Source organism: Chinchilla lanigera, unplaced genomic scaffold, assembly GCF_000276665.1.
Source record: "Chinchilla lanigera isolate Chin_1 unplaced genomic scaffold, ChiLan1.0 scaffold00034, whole genome shotgun sequence".
Taxonomy (NCBI): domain Eukaryota; kingdom Metazoa; phylum Chordata; class Mammalia; order Rodentia; family Chinchillidae; genus Chinchilla; species Chinchilla lanigera.
This window is the reverse complement of record NW_004955435.1, coordinates 17,119,081-17,139,876: the sequence shown is the minus strand read 5'-3', so window position 1 is coordinate 17,139,876 and position 20,796 is coordinate 17,119,081. Positions and strand designations below refer to the sequence as shown.

The 20,796-nt window shown below is 41.1% G+C and overlaps 1 protein-coding gene across 1 annotated transcript in view; it reads left to right on the top strand.

Annotated features, from left to right (window-relative positions):
* Positions 1–809: 809 nt before the first annotated feature.
* The window catches only part of Ptpn22 (protein tyrosine phosphatase, non-receptor type 22 (lymphoid)), a 56,306-nt gene continuing 36,319 nt past the window's right edge, over positions 810–20,796 (top strand). The window contains exons 1-10 of the mRNA XM_005388984.2: positions 810–1,624; positions 14,236–14,344; positions 14,561–14,637; positions 14,932–15,027; positions 15,439–15,477; positions 16,924–16,995; positions 17,104–17,163; positions 18,080–18,222; positions 18,585–18,651; positions 19,967–20,044. Of these exons, the coding sequence (XP_005389041.1) occupies positions 1,538–1,624; positions 14,236–14,344; positions 14,561–14,637; positions 14,932–15,027; positions 15,439–15,477; positions 16,924–16,995; positions 17,104–17,163; positions 18,080–18,222; positions 18,585–18,651; positions 19,967–20,044 (828 nt within the window). The 5' untranslated portion in view covers positions 810–1,537. The remainder of the gene's footprint in view (positions 1,625–14,235; positions 14,345–14,560; positions 14,638–14,931; positions 15,028–15,438; positions 15,478–16,923; positions 16,996–17,103; positions 17,164–18,079; positions 18,223–18,584; positions 18,652–19,966; positions 20,045–20,796) is intronic.

Sequence of the window (20,796 nt, the reverse complement as noted above, 5' to 3'; positions counted from 1 at the left end):
GCTTGCCAGGCAGGCATCGTGCTGCTGAGCTATATTGCCGGCCCCCTGAAACAATTTTTCCAAGACAGGTTGCAAAGTAAAAATATCATTGATAGAAACCATTCTTCAGGTTTATTTTCATTTTTGTTTTTAGATGAGATTTGTCTGTGTTGCTCAGGGTAGCTTCAAACTCCTGCGCTCAAGCAATCCTCCTGCCTCAGCCTCCTAAATAGCTGGGAATATAAGCATGCATCAGTTCTCTTCAGGCTTTTTGACCTAAAAGATATACTGTTGTCAGCGAGGTAGTTGATTTACTTTCTGTTTGTTGCTCCACACTTTGCCAGTGTTATAATCTGAGGATAGTAGGATGACTGCCATGTCAGGTGCTGCTGTTGGGGCCAGCATCTCCTGATTGTATGTAGAGCAGCACGGTCTTGGTCTTACGGCTCAGAACCCAAGTGAAGCTCACAAAACAGCAGGGAGGTTGAAGAGATGCTGAAGTCGAGTGTACTTCCCTTAATGGTGGTCAGGATTTCTCTTGTCCTCAAAGAGAAGGGACTGTTAGAAGCCCCTGACTTTACCTTATCCAGGGAAGAATTTGAGGTCAATATAGCAGACTTAAATGTTCAAATTAGGGGCTGGGGATTTAGCTCAGCGGCAAAGCGCCTGCCTGGCAAGCGCAAGGTCATGAGTTTGGTTCCCGGTACCGGAGAAAAACCAAACAAACAAACAAAAAAAAGTTCAAATTAAGCTGGGCATGGTAGCCTATGATCCTTGCTACTCATGAGGCTGAGGCAGGAATATCATAAGTTCAAGGCCAGCCTGGAAACTTAGGGAGAACCTATCTCAAAAAGAAAAACTTTTTTGTACTTGAAGGGCTAGCAATGCAGATCAGCGGTAGAGCAACAGCCTAACAAGCACAAGGCCTTGCATTCAACCCTCAGTACCACAGAGGCGAAAAAAGAAACCGTCTTGAAAAAAGATGCCGTCTCTGATGAACAGAAGTTTGCCATCGATCCTGCTGACAGGAAGCTTAGGAGAGAACAGTCCGGGTAGCAGCTGTGTGACTCGTCTCTCTCCTTTCCTGGGCCTAACTGAACTTTGCAGAGTTCATTTTGGGACCTAGGAAACTGCATCGACAGGGCTTTTGTGCTCGCAGGGGAAATGGGAAGAGGCAGGCTTTGTCTGTGAGAACTGTAATTCTGCTTGGGTGAGTTTTGCTTAAAGGTGATGGCGTGGAACAGTCTCAGAGCGAAGCAGACCACACTTTATGTTCTGGTTAGCATTTTGTTTGTTAAAAAACTTGAGCTGCAGCAGGTTCCTTTGTTGAGAAGGAAGGCACTAGGGCCCTGGAGTGTGCTGATGACTTTGTTGTGTGACCACAGAGGCTGGTTTCGTACAAATTTCCTCTAGGGCTTGTGATATAAGTCAGTAAACCACAGCCTTCAGCGTGCTGTGCTCAGGCGGCAGCAGAGGCTTTGGTGTTGTCCCGGCCATGACACACTTTTGACATGCCCTCGCTCAGCCCGCTCCCAGCCTCCCTCTCTTGCTGTGCAGCATGGACCAGCGAGAAATTCTGCAGAAGTTCCTGGATGAGGGCCAGAACAAGAAAACGAACAAAGAGAAGCTTGCAAATGAATTTCTGGTGAGTCCTGTGTGTGGCACTCTGGGAGTAGTTGCGTACACTATTTAACAAGCTGTGCTGGTCTAAGTCTCCTGGGCCAAATTGCTCTAGGGAGAAAGCAAATATCAGACGATGGAGGAGAAGAAAGTAACCTAAAAATTTTATTTCTCCTAGTGTTTAGAGTATATTTTAGGTGTTTTCTCAAAAATACTGGTTTTAATTTTTCTTTCTTTTGGCGGGTCTTTTGGAGTTTGACTAGGAATCCTACAGGAGGCATACACAACTCCAGATGTATAAAAATTAATATTACCTGAACATCCAGCACTTTCTAAGTATCTGAGTTGTGGCTTATGCTTCAAATTACAATGGTAATTAATATGAAGAGGAAAGAGACCAAGATTAACTTTTTATAAAACATTATGTTTTTAGTCTCTTCAAGAGATTTCATTTGGATGCCAGATGTTTTTGAAGAACACCAAAACTACCCATTACCACTTTTTTCTTTTCTTTCTTTCACTTTTTTTTTGAGGAGTGGTACTGAAACAGGGTCTTGCTCTGTAGTCCAGGCTGGCCTCATTATGTAGCCTAGACTGGCCTTGAATTTGCAATCCTCCTGCCTCAGCTTCCCACAGTTTCCTCTTCTTTTCTTTTTCCTATAGAAAAAAAATTGCACATGTGTTTTTGTAGTGATAGGTCTGCTGAACTTCTACTGCTTAGAGATGCAGGTGTAGAGACAGTGAGGGATGTGGAGAGAAACAGGACTGCAAGGTAGCCCCAGGTCAGGTGGATTTGATTACCCAGAGAAGCAGTAGCAGTCCTCTGAGGGAACCGTGGTTATTGATGCAATGGAAGTTGGGTCACCTCATTCATCTTATAACCTGGCACATCAGATAACACAAGATGCCTGAGAGTACCTATCGTGTGTTGTGAAATGCTTCTAGTTGGTGTTTTAGAGCTATGAGAACTTTAAACTTCAGCTCCTTAGGTGAGAAGTGGGGGAAAATAAACAAGAGAACTGATTGTGTCATCAAATTATCGGCTGTTTGACATATTCCTTAATCTCTCAAATCTGTTTCTAACTTATAAAATGAGGATAATAATTTAGGTTTTACCCAGCCTTACAAGATTGTTGTGATGATTAAATATCAGTAATAGCTATGAGCCGGGCATGCTGGTGTACACCTGTAGTCCCAGCTACTCTGGAGGCTCTGGCGGGGAAGACTGAGTTCAAGAGCAGCCTGAGCAATTTACTGAGACCCCATTTCAAAAAAAAGTGGTCATTCATTAATGCTTATTGAGCATGTAACTATAAACCAGTTTTGGATCTAGGTACCAAGGATATAATAGTGAACAAAGTGAATGAAAGCTTTTGCCCTCTAGAACTAAAATTTTGATAATAGAAAATACTCTATCATCTCAATGATTAGATACTGTGATTGATTGATTAGATATTGTGATAGAACATGCTGTGTCATCTCAGCTCAGGTAATATCACAGTATCATGAAAAAGGTGCCTAGGGCTACTGGCCAGGCAGTCTGAGCCCTTGGGGCGAGCTGTCTGGGAGGAGGTAAAGAGGAAGTGCTAGCTCCTGTGTCTGGTAGGACCTGCGCCTGCCCTCCACGTCCTTATAATCGCTCACCAAAGTACAGCAGCTACTCTTTTTTGTTTTTTGGGGTTTTTTTGTGTGTTTTTGAGACAGGGTCTCACTCTGTAGTTCAGGCTGGCCTTGAGCTCACTTTGTAGCCCAGGCTGGTCTCAAACTCCCAAGGATCCTTCTGCCTCAGCCTCCCGAGTGCTGGGATTACAGGCATGCGCTACCACGCCCGGCTTTACAGCGGCTACTCTTAACTGGTTTCTCTGTTTCTAACCTAGTCCCGCCTTGAATTAATTTTCTTTTCAACACCCAAATGATCTTTTAATAATACTAATTCTAGTCTTGTTTTGCCTGCTTAAGAACTTTTTATGGTTTGTATTTTTTAAGCTATTTATATTGTGAGCTATAAAATACATTTAGAAAAGTACATAAACTGTGTACGTATTATTATAAAGCAGCCGTCACCAATGCAGCCCCAACCCAGGTCAAGAAATAGAGCACTGTCAGACCCTAGAAGCCTCCTGTGTACCCCTTTCTCATCAGGCCTCCTGGCCTGCCCACCCCACCCTGCCCAAGGGATAATCACTACCCTGACTTTTGTATTAATCACTTCCTTACTTTTTTAGCTTCTGATTTAAGAACCTTGTTTTTTGGTGGTGATTAAGTGGAACCTCACTGTTCACTGACTCACGTCCTCCAGTGGAAAAACAGTGTTGCCCTCAGCCCCACCTAAAGGCTGAGCTGAGACACTGGAGAAATAGCTTTGGGGGTGGGGTGGGGTGCGGGTTGGGGTGCCTGGGGCCAGATCACGTGCTTGGATGAGGCAAATACTGCCATCAAATTGGAGGGCTTTCTACTTGGTTAGGTCCCACATCCCACCTTAAGCCCATACTATATTCGCCATGATTTGATGTTTCTGAGGTTTAAAATCTTAATTCTGTGACCCAAGGTCACTGCCAGCTTAAGTGGGAATCATCAAAAGGCACCTGTACTTCCAGATAGCTGCCCTGTACCTCTATCCTTTTTCCCCGCCCTCAGGTCCTTGGTTCAGATTGCAGCTTTCGCTTCTTCACTGGCCGGGTATCTGTGTGCACAACGGAATATTCACAACTGGATTCACACAGCCCTGCTGTGACCGCTGATGCCAGTGCCGTGCTGCGTAGGTCCTTTCCCTGTGCTACAACTAAATCAATAGCCTCTCAGTGAGAGGGTGTTTCCTCTGTCTGGAATATTCCTCACATTCTCCTTTCCCTAGTTAACGTTTAATAATTTTTTAGCTCTCAGCTTTCTGGTCACTTCATTAGAAAAGGGTTGTCTGCCTTTCTCTTTCTTTCTTTCTTTTCTTCCTTCCTTTCTTCTTTTTTTTTTTTTTTTTTTTTCTGTCTTTTTGAGACAGGGTCTCCCTATGCAGTTCAGGCTGGCCTTGAGCTCACTTTGTAGCCCAGGCTGGTCTCGAACTTACAATCTTCCTGCCTCAGCCTCTCAAGTGCTAGGATTACAAGTGTGCGCCACCATACCCAACTCCTTCCTTCCTTCTTCTTCTGTCTTTGTTGTTAGAGATTGAACCAGGGCCCTTGCACATGCTAGGCAAGCACATTACCACTGAGCTACACTCCTAGCCCTGAGAAGCCCTTTCTCGGCCTTTCCAAATAGATCGAATTTCCCATAATATCATATGTTCTTCTTAGCACCATCTGTTATTTTTCATAGCAGTTAACACAATTCCCAATTTACAAGATTTGTGATTATTTCATTAATATTTGTTTTCCCAACACATTGAAGGTAACATTCAAGTTTATTCTACTTATGTTGGGATCCTCTGTGAGTTGTACAATATTTAGCATGTAGCAGACACCAAGGCATACAGTTTACCTAAAGATAGCACACAGGTTATGGAACAATGATTTGAAATAGGTGTGTGTGTGTGTGTGTGTGTGTGTGTGTGTACTAAGGATTTACCCTGGGCCTTCACACTGAGCTTCATCCCCAGCCTTTGTGTGTGTGTGTATATATGTATGTATTTTTTTTTTTGAGACAGGGTCTCCCTAAGTCTCTAAGTTGCCCAGGCTGGATCTGAACTTTTGTCCTCTTGTGTCAGCCTCCCAGAGTGCTGGGGTTACAGGCATGTGCCACCACACCCACCTCAACCCGTCTGATTTTTGAGCTTGTGCCCTTAGTGCTTTTTTGCCCCTGCTCTACTACCTTCAACTTACCCATCGACCTTAATTTTTTAAACTTTGGAAGACTGTGAAATAACATAAACCCCCAAACCCATGTTAAGCACAGATATATGAACAATAATAAAGTAGGCCCACTGAGAGCAAGCAATAGAGCAGTGTCCACAACACAGAAACCCCTTGCATATCTTTCCAAATACCAACTCATCACGCCTTGCAGAATTAAAAGTAAACACTATGTTGATACACTTGTCATTGTTTTTCTGCATTGTCTTTATGTCCATCTACAGTGGTATCTTGGTGCATGCATGCTTTTGTTTTCAAGCTATTTCGTTGGCAAACAGAAGCGTTTGGCAAAATTTTGCTTTTGTCTGCAAACTCTGTATTGGGTGACAAACATGACTGTGACCATCTTTCCCACACATACACAAACCTGGCCATCTTTCCCAAAGTTGTAGAACAAAGTAAGTTTGTGAACCGAGGTACCACTGTGCCTCACTAAACAATAGAGGTTAATTTTATCTGGTTTTGAACCAAATGTGAATAAAATTGTAACTGTTTCCTTACACGTCTTGTTCTTTTCACTCTACATTTATTATTATTATTATTACTTTGGAGATACAATCTTGCTATGTAGTCCAGACTAGCCTTGAACTCACTATGTAGCTCAGAGTTGCTTTGAACTCCTGGCAGTCCTCCTGCCTCAGCCTCCCAAGTGGGGTACCCTGAGGTTACAGGGGTGTACCACTAGGCCCGGCGAAATCTGTATTACTTTTGCAAAATTCACCAATTTTGTTGCATGTGGTTGGGCCATAATTTTTTCTGTCATTTTTACTAATTCTGTCAAGGGCCAATGGATGCAATTGCTGTTGTGATCTGAGAATACATGGGAAGAGGTCGGGTAGTCACTCTGAGTGGCATTATCAATTTTGAATCATCACAGCCATGTCTAGTCTTTTAATCTTGATGGTTTATAAATTCAATTTTATCATTATGTCCAGAGTTGATCAAGATGCACAAGAAGTTTACCAGAAGCCAGAAGGCCTTTATCAGTTTTTTTAAGGGAGGCAAGTAAGTGTAAATTTGCATTGGCTTTCCCACGTATTTTCCACTTGTACGAAAGGCAGCACGAAAAGCTGACTATAATCAGAAAGTGCTTGGTGAACGTGGTGATTTTAGTGGCCTCAGCTCTGATGGGATGCTGTCTCCCTCTCCTTGTCCGAACCTCAGGACGAGGATGGCGCACGCTCTTCCAGGAGGACGAGGGACACAGGGACAAGTGCTTGCCATCTTCCTTTCCTTCTTCCAAACTTCATGAGGACTGTGGTCTTCTGGTGGCACCTTCTTTATCAGCTTGATTATGATTTACAAAGGAGCAGACATCCTCTTTGACCGTGTACAGCAGCTAATTTTGTTCTTATGCCGTGTATATTTCAGCCACTGTATTTTATGTGAGTTAAGGCTTGATTTCGTGTTACATGCTCGCCAATTTTGCAGCACATGTTTCTGTTAAAAATCCTTTAAATGTATGTTTTTCTTTTCTACATTGGAGACATTGGAAGCTTCTTCAGTTAAAAAGCACGTGTAAAGCTATGAACTGTGTGTAAAAAGCCAAGTATTGAGCAATTTTATATGTGCTCCTTGGCCATCTGTGTACCTGCACAGTGACTGGATGGGACGTGGAAATATGAACACAACTTCACGTAGCTAGGCTAATCTGGTCACAGCGAATCTTCTTTTCAAAATCTATTTTGGAGGGAAGAAATTTCAAATAGAGCTCCAAATAACAAAAATACCACTCATACAACTTCAACTATCAAATGAACCCATATTTAAAATGTAATTCTCCTGTTGGTGAGAATTAAAACAGACTCAGATTCATACATTTCTGGTAATCTTTCCGGAGACAAAATTTATATACCATTTCATGTATATATATATTTTAATATGTATCAAAATATATGAGCAAACTGGGCATGGTGGCACATGCTTATAATCCTAGCACTTGGGAGGCTGAGGCAGGAAGATCGTTTTGAGTTCAAGGACAGCTTGGGCTTCAAAGTGAGCTCAAGGCCAGCTTGAATCACATAGCGAGAGCTTGTCTCAAAAAGACCAAAAAAAAATATACATATATATAAGCAAATTTTTTTACTTCTAAGAATCCATCTGAAGGAAATAATGAAAGATTTAACTCACATATAACACAACAGCAACACACAGTAATATTGTTATAATTATGAAATATTAGAAATAATGTAACATCTACCAATATAAAGAAACACGTTAAATAACTTAGTTTATACTACATAAACTACAATAGACTACTCCACTACCATTAAAAACAATGTATAACCAGGCATCTAGTGCATACCTGGAATCCCAGCACTTAGGAGGCTGAGGCAGGGGGATCACTGCCAGCCTGGACTACACAATGAGTTCAAGGCTAGCTTAAACTTACATCGCAGGACTCTGTCTCAAAATCCAACCAACCAATCAAACAAACAAACAAAAAACCATAAGAGAACACAATCAATAAATGGAAAGAGCAAGTTACAAATCCTTATACAACGGGACCTCAATTTTTTGAGATAGGGCCTCACTATATAGTTCAGACTGGCCTTGAACTATGTAGTCCAGGCTGGCCTCGAACTCACAGTGATCCTCTTGTCTTGGCCTTCCAAGTGCTGGGATTACAGGTATGTACCACCACACCTGGCAGGATCCCAACTTTATTATATAAATATAGAAAAAAACATTGGAAGGTAGTATTACAAAATATTAAGAACAGTTAGCTCTGGGTAGTAGGATTATAGGTGATTTTTATCATCTTTTATTTATTTATTTATTTATTTTAAAAATTTATTCTATTTTTATTTATTTATTTATTTATTTTGTGGTACAGGGGATTGAACTCAGGGCCTTGTGCATGCTAGGTAAGCACTCTACCCCTGAGCCACATCCCCAGCCCCTATTTTTGTCTTTTTGAGATAGGGTCTTGCTATGTAGTCCGGGCTGGCCTCGAACTCACAGTGATCCTCCTGCCTCAGTCTCCCAAGTGCTGGGATTACAGGTGTGCGCCACCACGCCTGGCTTTATCATCTTATTTTTATTTCTCTGTATTTAGCAACCGGTTTCTTCAAACAACAGTGGGACCTATTCACAAACGCTTTTCTTTATAAACAATCTGGCCCACAAACAGAAGCATTTGGCAAAATTTTTTTGTTTGTGAACTCAGCATTAGGTAACGAACATGACTGTGGCCATCTTTCCTGCACATGGCCCTCTTTTCCAGAATTGTGGCACAAATGAAGTTCATGAACAAAGATACCACTGAGTATGTATTACTTTTTTATTTAAAAATCTGTAGTGAGAATTTTCCCTCAGTGTTGTTGGATTCCCCTGAGACAGCAAAGAGGAAAACGAAAAGGAATTTTACATCTCTTGGGGGCGAGGTGTTTCTAAAGGGGTACATATTGTATTTATTAAATCCGAAGACATGTTTACAAAATATGAAGGATTCACTGAGTTCTAATAGAAAGAAGGTACTCAGTTCCAAAGGACGTGTTCAAGTGCTGTTGCTGTTTAAAATATACTAGAAGTCAGACGGTGTTGTAGCAACTTCTACAGACTTACCATCTTACCATCCACAGATCAGTGAAGGCTGCAAGCATCTTGTTTCTGTATTTATAGTAACGGTACCGACTGTACAAGGGTGAACACGGTTCCTCCCGCACGCATGGCGAGTGAATTGAAATGACTCATCTGTGTGAATCGGCTTATCATGTGATCATTCTTAGCATTTCTTGATCTTTGTGCACATTAAGGTGCAGTTTTTTTCTGCTATCACCAGAATAAACATATTACATCATCCCTGAAGCAGATTCCTCCCAACTCCATCTCTAGCCTCTCACTGGGGACCATCGAGTCCCACATTTTCAGTTATTCACAGGTATTTTTAACACACTCCTCGTCATTTCCTCATACCTTACGTATCTGAAGTTGAGCCTCTTGTTTTACTCACCCCGTTTGGCTGCTGTCTCCCCATCCACCCACCTACCCCAGCAGAACACCAGAAAGCAGGCCCCGTGAGGCTGCCTGCTTGTTAGTGGCGATGGTGAGTACCCGCAGGGCTGGGCTGTCCCGTCCTCGCCCCCCGCCGGTAGCCCCTGCTTTCTAGCTGTGGATAGAGGCCAGAGCTCCAAACTCCAGGCCTTAGCTCTCATACTTTCTCTGTTTCCTTGGAGGCTTAGTATAGTACTGGCCTGCAACTGTCAGGCACTGGGGAACTACCTTGAGAGCTCTGGGGACAGCACAAGCTTGGTTCCCCTCCTCCCCTAGCACAGAAGGGCCACACGTTGCTGGCATCATTGTGCTGTCTTGACAAAGTGCAGTTTCTGCTGTGTCTTGTATATAATGACACACAGAGTTCCCCCCTCCCTCCCTCCTCCCTCTCTCTGTCTTTCTCTTCTTTCTTTCTTTCTTTTGTTCTTTCTTTCTCTTTCTTTCTTTCTTTCTTTCTTTCTTTCTTTCTTTCTTTCTTTCTTTCTTTTTCTTTCTTTCTTTCTTTCTTGTTCTTTCTTTCTTTCTCTTTCTTCCTTCCTTCTCTCTTCCCTTCCTTCCCCTTCCCTCTCCACCTCTCTCAGTTCACTTAAGAGTCTACGAGAAGAACATGCAAGAAACTTGGTCCTGATTTCTAGAGTCTTAGGGCCAGGACCCCAATTCTGTTCTCCTTCCCTGAAAAGAAACCACATAAATTTACAAGCTTATTAAGCATATGTAGCTTCTCACAGATTCTGTCCTGTTTCAGGGCCCCCTGAGCGACACTGGGCTCTGCACTTTATTCTTTTTTTTCCTGATCCCTCTTGATGGTGCTTACTCCATGAAACACCTCTCCTACCTCATGGTGGGCAGAGAAATACTTACACCATTTGACCTCTTTTCTTTCCTTCTGGTCCTCTAGTGCCCCCACCATGGTCCTGCTTTTTCTTTTGTACCCTTTTGCTTCCTACTTTTAGAGTCCGCTCCTTTCTGGTGCAGCTTCTCGGTTCTTCCGCTCGAAGTTACTCTTCTGTTATCTGTTGGGGAGCGGGTGCCTGGGGATCTGCCGGGGAGAGGACAGGAACGTAAGGAGGAGGGTTTCACAGTGCTTGACTCTAAGGAGGCTTCTTGGGAGAGGATCAAATCTTTCACACTTTCTAAGTAAACTGTTCTATAGGTATTTCCTGGGTGATGTTTTGCTGAGTGTCCTCCTTTGTCATCTGGCCAGATGACCCCAGGAGGAGCAAAGGATTAGGAAAAGGAAAAAGCTATTCTGCTCCATTGTTGAAGGTCACAGTAAAGGCTAAACAAGTGGAGATTGTGCACATAGATAACCTTTATTGGTGACATTTTTTATCAAAATCATATGAACATACTTTATAGAAAAGGCTTTACCTATAGCATTCTTCCTAGAAACCATTCCACAAGGAAAGCAAAAACAAAACAAATAAAAACTATAACAAGGGAGAGTGTGCTGGAGTCATTGCTGGAGATCTCTAGAAAAAAGCATTCTGGGGCTCTGAGATCTTTGCAGCAGGCCTGGGCAGTGTGAAATGGTTTTACTGAAGGTGCCTAAGAACAGAAAGCTGAAAAATAGGGGTGGAAATGCTGTGTAGTCTCCTACGTGTCTGTGCTATGTCTTTAGTTCAGCTCCCAAACTAGTACCCTAGTATATTCATGTTGGTATAAAAATGTGCTGTACAAACATCAGTTCAGCATCTCTGTCCTTCCAAACTCAACTGTGAAAATTCATGAGAATTCAAACCAGGGTAAGAAACTAGGACTTAAGAATTGACTGCGTACCTGCTTTGAATAGGATCCCTGTGTCTGAGCACACACTAAAATGGAAAAATAGTCATTAGAACAATATACACACCAATATGCAAGCACTGGTTGTTCATTCCTTTTTGTATTCTTACCTGGAAGAAGGTTACATCCCTATATCGATCTACTTATTATTGTATTTATAAACTATCAATTTATTTGGACTGTGGATGTTGGTAATTAATTGTGTTTTGAACTCTCAGCTCAAAACATGTTATGATCTCAACTTTTTCTTCTCCTTTTGGAGTCTCTTAGATTTTTTATTTTTTATTATTTTGGGTTGTTGGTTTTTTTTTTTGGTACTGGGAATCGAACTCAGAACCCTGAGTTTGTGAGGCAGGTACTTGTGCCACTGAGCTGTATCCCCAGCTTTTTTGGTCTTTTTGAGACAAGGTCTCGCTATGCAGTTCAGGCTGACCTTGAGCTCACTTTGTAGCCTAGGCTGGCCTTGAACTCACAATGATCCTCCTGCCTCAGCCTCCCGAGTGCTGGGATTACAGGTGTACGCCACCACACCCAGCTTGATTTTGCTTTTAGTTTAGGCTGACGCCTCCCATGTGCTGGGAGTCTCTTAGATTTTTACCAAGTTATCCTGAACCAATTTTGAAGCCTAAGGATGGAATTGAATTATTTTCTGGGTCAAATTTTTGTTCTCTACTTCCTCTTTTCTCCTTTTCTCTCTTCTCGGTGTCATCATATTTTTAACTTAGAGCCCCTTTCCACACCCATTTGTTAAAATCACTTAGTGAGTCTCCCTAGGTAAACTGTTACATATAGACACAACTATAACTATGTGAAAACACTATAGGAAATACAAGCAACTAAGTAACAATAGAAACGATCCCCTTTAATTTTTTTCTTATAGCTGGTCGCGTGAGAGAAGTATTTTTATACTTCTCTTAATTAATTCACCCTGTGCTGAGAATTGTGAAAGCTGTACCAAGGATATATTTACAAGAAAAAAAGGAACAGCCTAGTTTTAAAGAAGTAATATTTCACATAATTGTCCGTGGCATGAATTTGTGCAATCTTGAAAGAACCTACAAGTCATTTTTAGAAGCTTCTTATTGGCCAAGTGAGATGTGTAGGAAAGTTACCTTAGGATCCAACTAAGGGGAGACTTACCCGGCTGAGGATTTTTTTTCCCTAGTGGCAAAATAGTCACTGAAGTTGCTTTGAGCACAGGAGAGGTGAGAAAAGCATAAATTAAATGAATCTGGCATAATTATGCTCAACGAATTTGAGTGGAGAAGGAAATGTGCGAAGAGGAGTTAAGGAGCAGTAATGGTCGTTCAAGAATGCCCAGAGGAGAGGGCCCATACACAGGGGTCGGCAGTAGGCCTGGGAAGGAAGGCCACCACCACATAGCGCACGAGAAGAGTCCGCTGAACTCAGTAACTGAAACTGAGGTGGGAACCGTGGAGAGGGGGACCCAAAGTGACACTCAGTTTCTACAGTATAGTTGTTTGGGGTGAGGATAGTGCCATTCATATTTGCAGGGGGACAGCATTGATTTCAGTTTTATTGTTGTTGCTGTTGTTGTTGTTGGCTTGGTTTTTTTTTGTCTTTTTGAGACAGGGTCTGACTATGTAGTTCAGGCTGACCTTGAGCTCACTTTGTAGCCCAGGCTGGTCTCAAACGTGTGCAAGGATCCTCCTGCCTCAGCCTCTCGAGTGCTGGGATTACAGGTGTGCGCCACCACACCCAGCTTGATTTTAGTTTTAAATGTGCTGAATCTGAGGCAGTAATAAAATACTAATGTAGCACCTGGAAGTGGTGGTGCATGCCTGTAATCCCAGCACTCAGGAAGCTGAGGCAGGAGGATCACTGCAAGTTTGAGGCCAGCGTGAGAAACATAGTGAGTTCATGACCAGCCTGAAGTACTTAGCGAGACCCTCTCTCTCTCTCAAAAAAAAAAGCCACCTCACCCGACCCGACCCAACCCAACCTGACCTGACCCAAACCAAACCAAACCAAACAAACAAGTGAATAAAAAACCACAACTAATATGGAATTATCTAGGATATGGATGAGAATTTGACTCTGAAATAGTGAGAAATCTTGGATCAAGAAATTTGAGAGACTTGGAAACGTAATCCAATTTTAATACATTAAATTAACAAACATTGCTATGCCATAAGAATATATATCTCTGGCTGGGCGTGGTGGCACATGCCTGTAATTCCAGCACTTGGGAGGCTGAGACAAAAGGCTTGTTGCGACTTGGAGACCAGCCTGGGCTACAAAGTGAGCTCAAGGCCAGCCTGAACTGTGCATTGAGACCCTATCTCAAAAAGACCAAAAAAAAATATATCTATATCTATATCTATCTATATATATATATGAGCAAATACATATATAGTGGGAGAAGAGCAGAGAATTGAGGATTTAACATTGGAACTTTGGGTATTTCTCAATTAGAAGACAAAAAAAGCACAGAGAAGCAATATGAAAGAGTTAGTAAGTGAAAGGTATAAGTCAGAGAAGGAGGAGAACCAAGACAATGTAGACTAATAAAACACAAGAAAGGAGAAAATGTCAGAAGGAAGTTAAAGTCCTTCTTCTTTTGCAAAATGACTGGGCCTACACAGAATTCACTAGTAGAATAGTTTCTTTTTTCTTTTGGGGGACTAGGAATCGAACTCAGGACCTTGAATAGTAGCTATAAGGGAAGTAAGCCTAACTTTCAGTATCTCCCATTGGATAGAACATATAGCTTACTTTCAGAGAATATATGCTTTTAAATATTCACCAATTTCACCTTTAAGTTTTAGCGACCTGTGGCTCAGCTGCAGTTAAGTATGATCTTTTCACTTCTCTAAATGTCACTGACTTCTGCTGTCCTTATGTCCTGTCCTTAATGAAATCAGTCCCAGAAGATGCTAAAATAACAGTTGAAATGGAATTTTCGGTAAATGGAGAAGGAAAATTCTCTAGAGATAGCTTTCTACCTCCTTTCTTAAAAGGACAATTAATTTGTCTTGAAATTTTATTACAGAAGCTGAAAAAACAATCCACCAAGTTCAAGGCAGACAAAACCTATCCTACAGCTGTGGCTCAGAAGTCCATGAATATAAAGAAAAACAGATACAAGGATATTTTGCCCTGTAAGTTCCATTTCTCCCTATAAATGTGTACCTCCTCTCAGTTTCAGGCGTTTCTGTCTTTTACCCACTGCTTGTGTTCATAACCTCAGAGCATGCATTCATTTGTGACTATAAAAGAGGCCAACACTTAATTGCACCCGCTCTTCACAGTGTTGGGCCCTAACTTAGCCTGCTCTGTCAGCCTTCTAGTGACATGATCTTCCTTTTTTATTATAGATGATCATAGCCGGGTAGAGCTGTCCCTGATAACATCTGATGAGGATTCTAGCTACATCAATGCCAACTTCATTAAGGTACACTGAAAGGAAATAAAAGTATTCCTAATTCTCTGGAAACTTTTAAAAAGGGAATGGAGCAGGGTATGGTAGCACAAGCCTGTAATCTCAGCACTCGGGAGGCTGAGGCAGGAAGATCACTGTGAGTTCCAGGCCACCCTGGTCTACATAGTGAGTTCAGGGTAGCCTGAGCTACATACCGAGACCCTTTCTCAAAAAATAAGAAACAAATAAAAGCAGTATGGAGAGGATTAGGTGAAAAGAAGAGTGTATTTTCTGCAAACACTTAATGTAACTTCTTTTCCCCTTTAGGGAGTGTATGCACCCAAGGCTTATATTGCCACACAGGGCCCTTTACCTGCAACTCTTCTGGACTTTTGGAGGATGATTTGGGAATACAGTGTTCTGGTAAATGCAGACTTGCTTCTGTTACTTTATTCTCTAGTTCTCAGGGATGAAGCGTAGAATGTCAAGATGTGATGGGTTTACCCATCTACCAAATCCAGCCTTTTTTTTAATTGATCATTGGAATTTCAGGGGTCAGGCATTTTTCATTAAAATCACAATGTCATTTTTGTTCAAGGAAATGAAAGTTCACACCTGACAGGCTCTTTTGGTAACATGGCTTTACTGATTTGAATAGAGAAAAAGGAAGTGGGAACAGAAAGAAGGAAGAATATAAGTTATCAAGATCTCTTTGTTGGTTAAAAAGCAAATCAAGCAATGCAGAAAAATGATGTGCACTTTTTGACCCTGGAATCCATGTATCTTTCTTTCTAGCTTTAAAGATTTTAAGTTTCGATCTGTTCCATCCCATAGGTCATTGTTATGGCGTGTATGGAGTTTGAAATGGGAAAGGTGAGTCACTTTTGAGTGTCTGTTGGTCTAACAGTGAAGAAAATGGGGAAAATTGATAACAGAACTTATCTTAAGCGTGCCTAGGATAAAAGAAATCATGCTGGCTTCCTAGTTTTCGATTTGGGAATGCCACGTGACCCAGGATATTTTTCACCCCTACAAGCCTGTTTTCCCAGGAGACTCTGTGTTTAAATAAAAACAGGCTGGGTATGGGGCTGTATGTCTGTAATTCCAGCATGTGGTAGGCTGAGGCAGGAGGATCGCTATGAGTTTGAGGCCAGCCCCTGCTAGATAGTTCAAGGCCTGCCTGAACTACAGAGTGAGAGCCTGTCTCCACACTTGCTCTTAACCAAAAGGCAGAGAAACGAAGAGAGCCTGTCTCAAACAACCAAAATGAATGAATAAAATAAAGTAAAACCAAAGTATGCTTTTAAAAGTAACAATTCCCTTTCTCATTTTCATTAATCAGATAGCTTTAGCTGCTACTTGGAGCTTCTAATCTTGTGCTGTCCCAAATGCCATCCATTAACCGCATGTAGTTAATTAAGCACTTAAAATATGGCTAGTGTGATGGAGGAACTCAATCATTTTATTTTGTTTTAATTGGTTTAAATTTAAAAATGTATTTAATTCAGTTATTGGAAAACTTTCAGTTTGTGTAGGACTACTTGGGCAAATGCAACCTTTTCAAATGTAACTTTTGTTTAAATCTAAATAAAAATATTTCCAATGAAAATTTAGTGTTCTAATTAAAATGAGCTATATATATAAATACATACAGGATCTTGAAGATTAATTAAAAAACAGGTCAAAATATCTATGAATGTTTGTATGTTAATTACATGTTGAGATTTTTTTAGATATATGGGCTAAGATATATTATTAAAATTAATTTTATCTTTTTTCATTTTTGAATGTATCTCTTAGAAAATTTAAAATGACATATGTGATGGGCATATTTTTATTCGACATCACTGTTCTAAACTATCATTGCCATTCTGAGATAGCAATTTTGATTTTTTTTTTTTTTTGGCAATTTTGATTTAAACCAAGGAAACTAGGTGTTTTATTTGGCATGTACAGCTGCTTTAGTATACATATACTTCCTTTTAGTTCTTTGTTGCTGTTGTATGTCTTTTTTGCTTGTTTTTCTGTGGCTCTTTTTTAGTTCTTTTGGAATGCTAAAAACTAGATCAAAAACCCTATTTCTAATTTTTCAGACTTCAAGAAATTCTGTCATTCTTATATTCTTTGATATTTGCTTTCCTATCTTTGGCAGATTCCAGATTATGATGTTGGGGCTGTAGCTCAAAGGGGTTGGAAGTGCCTAACCTAAAGTGAAAGACATAGAGCTGAATCTGCTTCTGTATAAGGGGATGGGCTCTATTTCCCAGAACAGAATAGAATATATGAAGGGAAATCACTATATTCTGCTTTGTGCAACAGAAAAAGTGTGAGCGCTACTGGGCTGAGCCAGGACAGATGCAGCTGCAGTTTGGCCCTTTCTTCATATCCTGTGTAAGTAAGATGTCTGCTCCATTATGACAGAGCAAAGCCTCCAGGATCTACTTCGTAGAGATTTTGCTTTTGAAATTGCTAATGTTTTAATCTTCTTCTTCTTCTTAGGAAGCTGAAAAAAGGAAATCTGATTATATAATCAGGACTCTAAAAGCCAAATTCAACAGTGTAAGTATAGGACAAAAATGATAATCTCAAAAAGCACCAGAGACCGGGCACACACACGTATGTGTGTGAATCAGTTCTGGGCAAAAGAGTGTGGGGAATAGTGGGGAATATGTCCTGAGTAAGTCTGCATGTTAAAAGAGATCTCTGGTGTAATCAATCTCTGCTTCCCAATCTGCCCCACACCATGGCACACATATAAAATGATGGTATTCGTAGGGTAAAAAGAGGGTGAGCTGTGCTGAGAGGCTGGGAAGCAACTTGTGAGCTCAGGCTGCCCTAAACCCTATCTATCCTTTCTAAAGACAAAGGGACTTAGTGTATCAGCATGTCTGTGACCCATTTAAGACATACTATCTGGGAAGATCTGTTTTGGACTATTTTCATATCTATCTCCTCTTGTGAATGGGGCAGTTTGAGTTAGCCTCAAATCACTTCTTTGTAAGGCACCTGGTCAACTGAGACCTATAGAGAAGAAAAGAGAATAAATTGCCCAAAAGAACACATAGAATGGAGCCTACTAAGTCAGATGCTGATAATGATGATGGTGGTGGTGGTGACGATGGTGATTTTATATTAGGGATTGAATTCAAGACCTTTGCAGTGAGCTATTTCCCCAGCCATTTTTATTTTGCAGTTCTTTTTTTTTTTTTTTTGGTACCAGGAATTGAACTCAGGACCTTGCACTTGCCAGGCAAGTGCTTATGCCACTGAGCTATATCCCTGGCCCTTTATTTTTTATTTTGAGACAGGGTCTCACTAAGCTGCCCATGCTGGGCTCAAGCTTGTGATCATCCTACCACAGCCTTCCAGAGTGCTGGGGCAGAGGCACGCACCACCAGCCCAGGCTCAGACTAAGTTTTAGTAGAATGAGCGTCCTAACCTTGTACTCTCCTCTCATTCCGGCTACTTTTCATAGGAAACTCGAACTATCTACCAGTTTCATTATAAGAACTGGCCAGACCATGATGTGCCTTCATCTATAGACCCCATTCTTGAGCTCATCTGGGATATGCGTTGTTACCAGGAGGATGACAGTGTTCCCATATGCATTCACTGCAGGTAGGATGCGATGTATGAACCTTCTGCTTAGAGCAACCCAAAGGTCCGGCCACATTCTGTAATTGAAAGGGAAAGGTAATAGCAGAAACAAACTACAAGAAGTTCAACCTGAGCATTCAACTCACGTTTTCCTGATTTACTTGTGAACAGTGCAGCTTTAGTGACTCTTGCTGTGACATGTTGCTGGGGACCTGTCGTGAGGTTCATTGTGGCGTGACAAACGTGCCCTGGAAAATGGTAGAGTTAGAAGAGCTTCTTCATAGGCTCCAGGTTGCTCCCTCAAATCTGATGGTGAAAATTTCCAGCTACTGTCAATGTTCTATTCTCTCTAAATATACATCTACTGTGTTCTTTCATTTCAGCGCTGGCTGTGGAAGGACGGGTGTTATTTGTGCCATTGATTATACATGGATGATGCTAAAAGACGGGGTGAGTTTCTCTCAGCAGGTACTTCCTATTTGCTTACTCCATTGCTTTCAGACTGAAGCATAGTTGTTCAAAACAACTTCAAGATTCATCTTTTCTAGAAAATTTACTTGTAGACCTACTCTATCAGATAATTACATTAGTTCCTAGGTTGGTGGTTCTTAAAAGTGTTGTCCCAGAAGCTGGGGGTATAGCTCAGGGCTAGAGCACTCACTTACCTTTTGTGAAGTCCTGAGTTCGATTCCCAGGATTGTAAAGTGTCCCCAGACAAGTAGCATCAGCATTACCTAGGATTGTTAGAAATACAAATTCTGGAGCTGGTGCAGAAATGGGCTGGTGCAGAAATTCTGCAGGTGTGGCCCGTGATTCTGATGTATGCTAAAATTTAAGAGCCACAGTCCTAAATTACATCATTATTTTCCCTTTATCCAAATTGCTTTAGCAGGGGCTGGGGATTTAGCTCAGCGGCAAAGCGCCTGCCTGGCAAGCGCAAGGTCGTGAGTTCGGTTCCTGGTACCGGAGGAAAAACCAAAAAAAAAAACCAAATTGCTTTAGCAGATGGACTCAACTTCAATCATATGTTGTATTCTTATCTACTTCTCTATCCATATCCATATCTATATCTCAATATCTATATCATATTGTGATACTGGGGGTTAATCCCAGGGCATTTACATTGAACTATATCCCCATCATTTTTATTTTTTATTTTGTAACAGGGTCTTGCTAAGTTGCTATTTTTTTTTAATTTTTTTTATCTTTTTGATACTGGGAATCGAATTTAGGATCTTGTGCTTGCCAGGCAGGCGCTTGTGCTGCTGAGCTAAATCCCAGCTGAGTTGCTAAATTCTGAGTGGGGCTCAGACTTGCAGTCCTCATGCCTCAGCCTCCCAGAATGCTGGGATTACACGCATGCACAGCATGCCTGGCTTACAAATCATTTTTAATGTCTATTAGGAAAGTAGAAAGTTTAAAACGTGGGCTTTGGACCTATCTGCCCATTTCTGTTATTTCACAAAACTGTCATCCTTGCTTATCTGCTGAGTCTCGTCTCTCATGTCTTTAGTTTCAGATATGTGATGACCTCTGTGTGAAATAAACCTGAAGGCTTTCTTCAGTGTCTTCTAGGAAATACACCGGTCTCTAAATTACAATACAAGTGACAAGAAGCCACATTTGTTCTTCCAACGCATTCTTCTTTTGTTATTTTTCCATGCTAGGAGAGCAGATGTCACAGAAGTACAAGATTACGAGAAAGTGACAATGCTGTATTAACAAAGGATAGAAAGGAATAAAATTTTTTTCCTTTTATTCATAGATAGTTCCTGAGAACTTCAGCGTTTTTAGTTTGATCCAGGAAATGCGAACACAGAGGCCTTCATTAGTTCAAACTCAGGTAAGGACTATGGTGAACATGTGTTTGAATCTTGCTCCATCTGTATATTTACAAAAACAGCTGACTGCTCAAATATAACAGTGATTTACTACAAAACGTTTTTAAAGCCCAATTCATTTCTCTAATTCTGAATATCCCAATAGTTTTCATGTATCACTTTTTTTTTTTTTTTTGGTCTTTTTTGAGACGGTCTCACTATGCAGTACAGGCTGGCCTTGAGCTCACTTTGTAGCCCAGGCTGATCTTGAACTCGCAGGGATCCTCCTGCCTCAGCCTCCCGAGTGCTGGGATTACAGGTGTGCCACCACACCTGGCCTTCGTGTATCACTTGTCCTGGGTCAAATTCTTTTCATTTCTTATATTTTATTTTCTGTTTAAAAAACGTTAAGAAATCAATATAGTATTTCTTGCTTATAAAGGATGTTAGAAATTCAACAAGCTGAGCAGCCGGGTGTAGTGGTACCCTCCTGTAATCCCAGCACTCGGGAGGCTGAGGCAGGAGGATCACTGTGAGTTTGAGGCCATCCTGGGCTACAACAACAACAACAAAAATTCAACAGGCTGTTTAACTTATTAGAAATAAATAATGTTAAGGGTCACACTAACATGAAATTTTATGATAGTAAAGCCATCACTAAAGCCATAGACAATCAGGAATTTTAAATTTTTTTTATTTTAGGAGGTAGTAACAATCTGGCAAAGGTAGCATATATATTCATTTTAGAAAGCGATGATAATTAAATCAGAAAACA